This window comes from Belonocnema kinseyi, chromosome 5 (genome assembly GCF_010883055.1).
Source record: "Belonocnema kinseyi isolate 2016_QV_RU_SX_M_011 chromosome 5, B_treatae_v1, whole genome shotgun sequence".
Taxonomy (NCBI): Eukaryota; Metazoa; Arthropoda; class Insecta; order Hymenoptera; family Cynipidae; genus Belonocnema; species Belonocnema kinseyi.
The window spans coordinates 84044145-84053590 of NC_046661.1; the positions used below are offsets into that span (position 1 = coordinate 84044145).

At 24.2% G+C, this 9446-nt stretch overlaps 1 protein-coding gene across 1 annotated transcript; it reads right to left on the bottom strand.

The window, feature by feature from the left end:
* Nucleotides 1–2050: 2050 nt before the first annotated feature.
* On the bottom strand, nucleotides 2051–9221 carry LOC117173013. The gene is made up of 3 exons (XM_033361359.1): nucleotides 8950–9221; nucleotides 4032–4147; nucleotides 2051–3753 (listed from the first exon to the last, which is right to left on the bottom strand). Exons 1-3 carry the CDS (start codon nucleotides 9115–9117, stop codon nucleotides 3396–3398), a joined length of 642 nt encoding a protein of 213 aa, XP_033217250.1. The 5' UTR covers nucleotides 9118–9221; the 3' UTR covers nucleotides 2051–3395.
* Nucleotides 9222–9446: the final 225 nt, after the last annotated feature.

Here is a 9446-nt window from a genome sequence, read left to right on the forward strand (position 1 = left end):
TGAAGAAAAATCGAGTGGAACTTGTCCGGTACTTTTGTCCTAAAAAAGTCCGGATCAAAATAGACATCGTTTGAAGATTTTCTAGAAATTTTGAAAACAGTAAAGTGGAACCTATGTAGTACCTTTTTGTCAAAAAGGAATAAGGATTCATAAAAAATTTTGAATAAGTAAGTGGACCTTTTCAAATAATTTTCACCTAAAAAAGTTCTGCTAAAAAATTGAGTGGGACTTATTGGTATTTTTGTCCTAAATTTGCAGTAGTTTTTTTGTGAGATAGTTTTCAAGAACTATTGTAAAAACTTCAAAATCATTGAAATGGAATTTGTGCAGTACTTTTGTCCCAAAAATGATTTAGTACTTTAGAATTTCTTAAAAGAATTAAGTGGGATTTCTTAAGTACTATTGTCCTAAAAAAATCCTACTACACATTTTGGAATTTTTTGGTACTTGTTTACTATTTTTGCAGTACTTTTTTTCGGTGATAATTATCAAGAATTATTATAAACATTTCCAAAACAGTAAAATTGAATTTATGTAGCAATTTTGTCCCCGAAATGAATTAGGACTTTTAAATTTATTAAAGAATTGAGTGGGACTAGTTAAGTACTTTTGCTTAAAAAAGTTCTACTAAAAAAAAATCACGTAGGACTTCTCCTGCGTTTTTGCCCTAAAAAAATCCAGGAGAAAGGAAACATATTTTGAACTTTATTAGTTTTTTTCTTCTATTTTAGCAGTACTTTTTTGGGAGATAATTATCAGGAACTATTTCTTTTTCTGAAGGTAATTATTAAGAATAATTCCAAAAATTTCTAAAGCAGTAAACTGAGATTTATGTAGAATTTTGCCATAAAAATAAATTAGGACTTTTAAACTTTTTTTTAAAAGAATTTAGTGAGACTATACAGGTACTTTTGTTCTAAAAAAGTCCTACAACAAAAATCGAGTGGAGTTTCTCCTGTGCTTTTGTCCTAAAAAAGTCCTTGAGAAAGGAAACGTATTTTGAACTTTATTGGTACTATTGTTCTATTCTAGAAGTATATTTTTTAAATTTAATTATTAAGAACAATTCTAAAAATTTCTAAAGTAGTAAAATGCAATTTATGTAGTATTTTGTTTTAAAAATAAATTACGAATTTTAAACATTTTGAAGAGTTAAATGCGACTATTTAAGTACTTTTGTTCCAAAAAAGTCCTGGAGAAAGGAAAAATATTTTGAACTTTATTGGTACTTTTTTGCTATTTTAGCAGTACTTTTTTGGAAGACATTTGGCAGAAACTGCTATAAGAATTCCTAAAGCAGTAAAATACAATATATGTAGTATTTTGTATTGAAAATAAATTAGGCCTTTTAAGCTTTTTAAAAGAATCCAATGGGACTACTTAAGTACCTTTGTCCTAAAAAAGTCCTGGAGAAAGGAAAAATATTTTGAATTTTTTTAGTACTTTTGTCCTACTATAGCAATACTTTTTTTGAAGATAATTATCAATAACTATTATAAAAATCACAAAACAAGTAAAATGGAATTGAGTGGGACTACTCAAATACTTTTGTCCGAAAAAAGGTATACTAAAATAATCAAGTGGGACTTTTCCTGTGCCTCTGTCCTAAAAAAGTCTTGTCGGAATGATACCTATTTTGAACTTCATGACCACTTTTGTTCTATTTCAATGGAACTTTTTTTGAAGATAATTATCAAGAACAATTCTAAAAATTTCGAAAGCAGTAAACTGGGATTTATGTAGTATTTTGTCTTTAGAATAAATTAGGACTTTTAAACTTTTTTTTTTTAAAAGAATTTAGTGGGCCTACTTAAGTACTTTTGTCCTAAAAAAGTCCTACTCCAAAAAATCCAGTAGAACTTCTCTGCTTTTGTCCTAAAAAAAGTCCTGGAGAAAGAAAATGTATTTTGAACTTTACTGGTATTTTAGAAGTACATTTTTTTTAATTTCATTATGAAGAACAATTATAAACATTTCTAAATCAGTAAAATGCAATTTATGTAGAATTTTCTCTTAAACATAAATTAAGACATTTAAACTTTTTCAAAGAATTAAATGGGACTACTTAAGCACTTTTGTCCTAAAAAAGTGCTGCTACAAAAAATTGAGTAGGGATTCTGCTGCGCTTTTGTCCTAAAAAAGTCCTGGATAAAGGAAACGTATTTTGAACTTCATTGGTACTTTTGTCCTATTTTAGTAGAATTTTCTTTGAAAAATAATTATTAAGAACAATTCTAAAAATGTCCAAACCAGTAAATTGGGATTTATGTAGTATTTTGTCTGGAAATAAATGAGAACTTTTAAACTTTTTAAAAGAATTTAATGGGACTACTTAAGTACTTTTGTCCTAAAAAAGTCCTACTACAAAAAATCGAGTGGGACGTCTCCTGTGTCTTTGCCCTGAAAAATTCCTGGAGAAAGGAAACGCATTTAAAACTTTATTGATACTTTTGTTTTATTTGATCAGTACATTTTTATCAATTTAATTATTAACAAGAACTCTACGAATTTCTAAAGTAGTAAAATGCAATTTATGTATATTTTGTCTTAAAAATAAATTAAGACTTTTGAACTTTTTAAAAGAATTAAATGGGTCTACTTAAGTATTTTTGACCTAAAAAAATTCCTGGAGAAAGGAAACATATTTTGAACTTTATTGGTACTTTTGTCCTATTTTAGCAGTACTTTTTGGAAGATAATTATCAAGAACTGTTATAAAATTCTTGAAAACATTCAAATATAATTTATGTAGAACTTTTTCTTAAAAATGAAGTAGGAGTTTTACATATTTTTAAAGTATTAAGTGGGACTACTTAAGTACTTTTGTCCTAAAAAAGTCTTAATACAAAAAATCGAGTAGGAATTCTCCTGTGATTTCGTCTTAAAAACGTCATGGAGAAAGATACGTATTTTGAACTTTATTGGTACTATTGTTCTATGTTAGCAGTACATTTTAAAATTTAATTATGAAGAACAATTCTGAAAATTTTTAAAGCAGTAAAAAGAAATTTATTTTGTCTTAAAAATGAATTAGGACTTTTAAACTTTTTTTTTTAAATGAATTAAGTAGGAACATTCAAGTACTTTTGTCCTAAAAAAAGTCCTAGAGAAAGGCAACATATTTTGAACTTTTTGGGTACTTTAATCCTATTTCAGCATTACTTTTTGGGGATATAAATCCTATCAGCACTCATACAAATTTCGAAAAAGAAATAAAATGGAACTTTTTTAGTACTTTTGTTCCTATATGAGCTTTAAAAAAATGTTAGGGGAAGTTCTTACTTGAGTACTGATTTTTCTCATGAACAATATTTCAGTGAATCTTGAACCGTCCAATGTGATCGAATTAGCACTTTTAAAAAAAATTGAAATTGTAAACGGATTTTTCTTATTTTTCAGTCAATCGCAATATCAGAACAAGTTCTGAAAATTTCCTGATTTCCACAACCCAATTTTCCAGTTCCATTTGGACAAATTCCCCAATTATTTCCAGCACGATAATGCCATCTGAGAACACATTGCTTGCAAGTAAGATTTTTTGGAAGAGTCGCTCTTATTTTTATTAATCCGACAAAATTAGCTGGAACCATATATCTGTCCTTATTATTTTTTAGAGTCAATGGATATTTTTTGAAACACTTCTCGGTTTCCAAATCTGAAGAATTTTTTAAATGGCAAATCGAGAATTGAAAATAGCCAACGTGATTGGCTGTGAGGTCCACAACTAAGTTGATATCTTGTCCCGATTTATATCTGCAACATAATTTTTATAAATGAACTTAATTTTCCAATTTCTTTGAAAAAAAGTTAATTTCTTTTTTCAAAATTTCAAATGGTGTAATTTGCTAATTTTCACACCTGTTACGAATCGAGTTCAGGTGCTCTACTTTGTTTAAAGAGTTCTATTTTACTTATCGCATGTTTATGTTAATAGATCTTGACTTCAGCTCTAAAGGCTAACAAGAAAATTTTAAAACTAAACATTGTTTTTAAAAATAAATGTAATAAAATAGGTGATAAAATAAATTTACCTTCGCACTATGATACCTTTTCCGTAATATCCATTATTTTCATTTGGTCTCGGTGCCTCTATTGAATAATCGTCCCCACAAAATCCGCATTTTCCTTTATTCATAGCGTATTGTACCTATCAATTTATTGTGAAAAGATCTGATTGAAAATAAATCTACAATTTAATAAAAATCATTTTAAAACACAAATAAAGTTAGTTTTCATAAAAAAGAAATTTCAACAAAATGTTAAAATTTTCAACTGTGTGGTTAAATTTTTAACCAAAAAGATTAATTTTTCACGAAGAAGATTAACTTCCCCAAAGAGATGAATTCTTAAACCAAAAAGAGAATTTTATCAGAAGAGTTGAGTTTTTAACAAAAAAGAATTCTTAAGTCAGGATGAAGAAAATTTTAACTCTATTTTTGAATCTTCAAGACAAAAAAGACGAATTTTAAACGAAACAGTTGAATTTGCATCGGCAAAAAATGAATCTTGAAAAGAAATTGTTGAATTTTCAACAAATTATTTCATTCATTGACCATGACATAAAATTTTCAACTAAAAAATATGATTTCTCAAACAAAAATAAAATAGTAGACTTTAAACTAAGAATTGTTGAATTAGTAAATAAAGAGATACATTTTGGATTGAAATAATTTATCTTCAACTAAAAAAGATTTTTTTAACAAGACAGTTAAACCTTTAAACATATATTTTTCAACAAAAAATTAAAAATTTTGAACTAAGAACATTAATTTTCTACCAAAAAAATACGAATTTTCATTAAAATACATTAGTTTTTCACAAAGAGCCCATTTTTAAACAAAAAATTGAATTAACTATCCCAAAAGTTGGATTTAATTGCATCATAAAGAATTATTTCTTAATAATAATTTATAAATGTTAACAAATTAGTTAATTTTGCAACTAAATAATAAAATTTTTAGCCAAAAAATATGCATTCTCAATCAAAAATATAATAGCAGATTTTCCATCAAAAAATAGTTTGTTGAAAATTAATTTCCTACAGAATAGTTCAATTTGATATCAAAAGTATGAATTTCCATTTAAAATAGTTAAAAAATTAATTTTAATTAAAACAATAGTATTTTTAACATCATAATTATATAATTGAACGAACATTTCTAAGGATTCCCAAAATGTTTAAAGAAAATAAAAAGATTTCAAGGGATATCAAAAGACATAAAAGAATTTGAAATGTTTGAGGCTATTTTAAAACCCCAAGATTTTTCAATCGATTTCAAATTTAAGGAATTCTATAGAATTTCAAAGATTTTATCCTATTTTTAAAGATTCCGAAAAATCTTAAAGAGAATAAAAAGATTTTCAGGCATATAAAAATCTTTTTAAAAAATTGAAATATTTGAGGGTGCTATTAAAAATTCGTTTTTTTTTCCGGTATAAAATAAACCTTTTAGCTTAAAAACTGATTTTTTAGTTAAAACTTAAACTTTTCGGTTGAAAACTTTTCAACTTTAATGAACATTCGTCTTTTTTTGTAAAAAATTAACCTTTTTGTTTAAAACTTCTTCTTTAGTTGAAATTTAAACTTTTTTGGTTCTAAATTCTTGATTTTTTTCAACCTTTGTCATTTTTGGTAGCAAATTAATCCTTTTGTTTTCAAATTTACCTTTTTAGTTAAAAATTAAACTTATTGGTTGAGAATTTTTGAATTTGATTGAAAACTCGTCTTTTTAGTAGTAAATTAAAATTTTTGTTTAAAATGCATTTATTTTTTAGTTGCAATTGAAAATCTAATTTTTTGTTTGAAAACTCTTGAATTTGATTTCAAAAATCGCCTTTTTTGGTAGCAAATTAAAATTTTTGTTTAAAAATTCATTTTTTCTGCTTGAAAAATCAAATTTTGGTGTCAGAATTCTTGAACTTTGTTAGTAATTCATTTTTTTCGGTAGGAAATTAATATTTTTGTAACAAAAATTTATCTTTATGGTTTAAAATTAAACAAATATGTTTTAAAGTTAAACTATTCTTAAAAATTAAAAGATTTCTTTCTTGCTTAAAAATTCAAGTTTTTGGTTGAAAATTGTTGAATTTTGTTAAAAATTCGTGTTTTTAGGTACAAAATTATTCTTTTTGTTTAAAAATTAAGCGTTTTAGTTAAAAATTTAAAAACTATTTTTAAAAATTGAACTATTAGCTTTAAAAAAATCCTAAAAAATTAAACTTATTGTTTCAAAAATTAATATCTTTTTTCAAAAATTCATCTACATGGTAAATTACACTTTTTGTTTAATAATTCATATTTTTTATTTGAAAATTCAAACTTTTGTTTAAGAATTTTATAATTTTATTAAAAATTTGTTTTTTTTCCGGTAGAAAATTAATCTTTTTGTTTCAAAATTCATCTTCGTAGTTAAAAATTTAAAAACCAGGATTTAAAGTTGAACTACGTTCTTAAAAATGAAATAAAAATTTCTTTTTTAAAAATTCAACTTTTTTATTTCAAAATTCAATTTTTTGATTTAAGATTCTCGAATTTAGTTAAAAATCCTTTTTTTTAGGTAGAAACTCAATCTTTTTGTTTGAAAATTCATCTTTTTGGTTAAAAGATAACCAACTAGGTTTGAAAGTCGAAATTATTTTCTAAAAATGAATTTTTAGGTTGAAGATTCACCTATAACATTTTTGAACAAAAATTGTATTTTTTAAAGTAAAAATTCAAATTTTTTTTTTTAAATTTAACTATTTGGTTAAAAGTTCGGTTTTTCGTTGTTGAAAAGTAAGCTAGTTTAGTAGAGAATTTAACTTTGGAGTTGAGAATTCTTAAATTTTGTTAAAAATTCGTTTTTTTTTCGGTACAAAATTATTATTTTGGGTAAAAAATTAATCTTTTAATCAAAAATATAGAAACTATGTTTGAAAGTTAAACTACTTGCTTCAAAATCAAAAAAATATAATTTTTCCGAAAAATTGAGCTTATTGTTTCAAAAATTAAAATTTTTGTTAAAAAACTGATCTGTTTGGTTAAGAAGTTATTTGATTGAAAATTCGTCTTATTGTCGTAAATTAAACTTTTTGTTTAATAATTCATATCTTTTATTTAATAATTTAACTTTTTGATTGAGAATTTTTGAATTTTATTGAAAATTCATCTTTTCTGGTAGTAAATTAAACTTCTTTAAACCATTTTTTTAGATTTAACTTTTTGTTTGAGAATTGCTGAATTTTCTTAAAAATTCGTTTTTTTTTCGCTAGAAATTTTTCTTTTTGTTATTGAAAACTGTTTTGGATGAAAATCATTTTTGTCTCAAACGATTTTCAAATCAAATGAATTTTTGTTTGTTTAAAAACTTACCTTAATTGGGTAAAAAATAGGTTTTAAAGTTGTATCGCTTTTTTAAAAATTAATAAAAATTCTTTCTCAAAAATTCAACTTTTTTTACTTGAAAATTCGATTTTTTGGTTGATAATTCTTGAATTTGGTAAAAATTCATTTTTTTAGGTAAATAATCAATGTTTTTGTTGTATTTTTTTGTTGAACATTTTTCGTTGAAGATTCTCCTATTTCATTTTTAGTCAAAAATGGAATTTTTTACGGTAAAAATTTAACTGTCTGTTAAAATTTAACTATCTGGTTAAACATTCGTTTTTTGGTAGTAAATTAATCTTTTCGTTTAAAATTCCACTTTTTGATTGAGAGTTCTGGAATTTTGTTGTGAATACGTCGCTTTTTTATAAAATTGACTTTTTTTTAATAAAAATTACATATTTTTCATTTTATAATTGAACTGTTTCGTATAGAACATTCGTAATCTTGCTTTTGAAGTTCAATAATTTTATAAAAATTCTTTCTTTTTTGGTAGAAAATTTATCTTTCTGTGTAAAAAATTATTTTTGAGATGAAACTTTAAATTTCGGGTTGATAATTCTTAAATTTTATTTTAAATTTGTCTTTTTTAGTAGTAAATTAATCTTTTTGTTTAAAACCTCTTTTTTAATTAAAAATGCAACTTTTTTGGTTCAAAATTCTTGAATTTGGTTAAAAATTCGTCTTTTTAGTAGTAAGTTAATCTTTGTGTTTAAAAATCGATTTTTTTTTTTAGTTGAAACTTCAACTTTATTTTTTAAGAATTCTTGAATTTCATTAAAAATTCGTCTTTTTTGTTAGTGAATTAATCTTGATGCCTCAAAATTAAATTATATTTAGTTAAAACTTCAACTTTGCTTTTTGTTTCAGAAATCTTGAATTTGGTTAAAAATCTTCTTTTTTTCGGTAGTAAATTAATCTTTCTGCTGAAAAATTTATTTTTAGTTGAAACTTCAACTTTTTGATTGACAACTATTTAATTTCATTAAAAATCCATCTTTTTTGGTAAACAATGAAAATTTTTGTTTAAAACATCTTCTTCAGTCGAAAATACAACTTTTTTGGTTCTGAATTTTTGAATTCCGTTCAAAATGAGTTATTTGTGGTTGTAAATAAGTTCTATTATTTGAGATCATATGTCTTTAGTTGAAAATTTGATGAACATTTGAACTGTTCCGGATAGAAAATTCGCCATTTTGCCTTTTAATTAATAATTTAATAAAAAAATCAATTAATTAGTAGAAAATTATTTTTTTTTAAATTAAAAATCTCTGTGTCTTTCGAAAGTATTTTTGTTTCAAAACTGAATAATTATTAAAAAAAAAGAGAAAATTAAAAAACTATCTTTAAAAGCTTACTTAAAAAATTTAAATAACACTTAATAATTTAGTAATGAAAATTTAATTATTCATGAAAATTCACGATAGGCAATTTATTTTGAAATCCGTATCATCCTGATCAGAAAATTTTCTCATAAAAAGAAAAATTCCAAAATCTGTTAAAAAGAATTTCGTATCATTTGGTACATTTTTGGAATTATTATTAACAAAAAAATATGTTTAATTTTTAATATAAAAAAAACTTACATTAAAACCACCACAGTAATTAGCATTATCATCATAATTAATTGGCGAACGATATCCTTTTCTCCAGGCACTTGCTCTATTTACAGGTTCCATCAGCATGCCATGGCCGCTAATTTCACCAAAGAGATAAATTATCATAAATATTAATACACTGAGAAAATTCGTCATTTTTATTATCGATAACCCAAACAATTCAATAATTCGGATTGAGGAAATTGATCCAATTATTAAGATTATCGTAAAAATTGAAGTGAGATTCGACCAATAATCGAACAGAAAATCTACTAACTGTTATCGAGATTTCTATTTAAGTTGATCCATCACTGTGATAAGAAACTATTATCGATGATTCCACTTCTTATCATTGATTACAAGTGAGAATTCCTGTATCGTGGATCACTTTTTTGAAAGTTTTTCTTTAGCAAAAGGAAGGAAAAACCTACTTTTAAAAGCTGATGTGAAAATCACTTTGATAAATGATAAGGATGTACAAACAG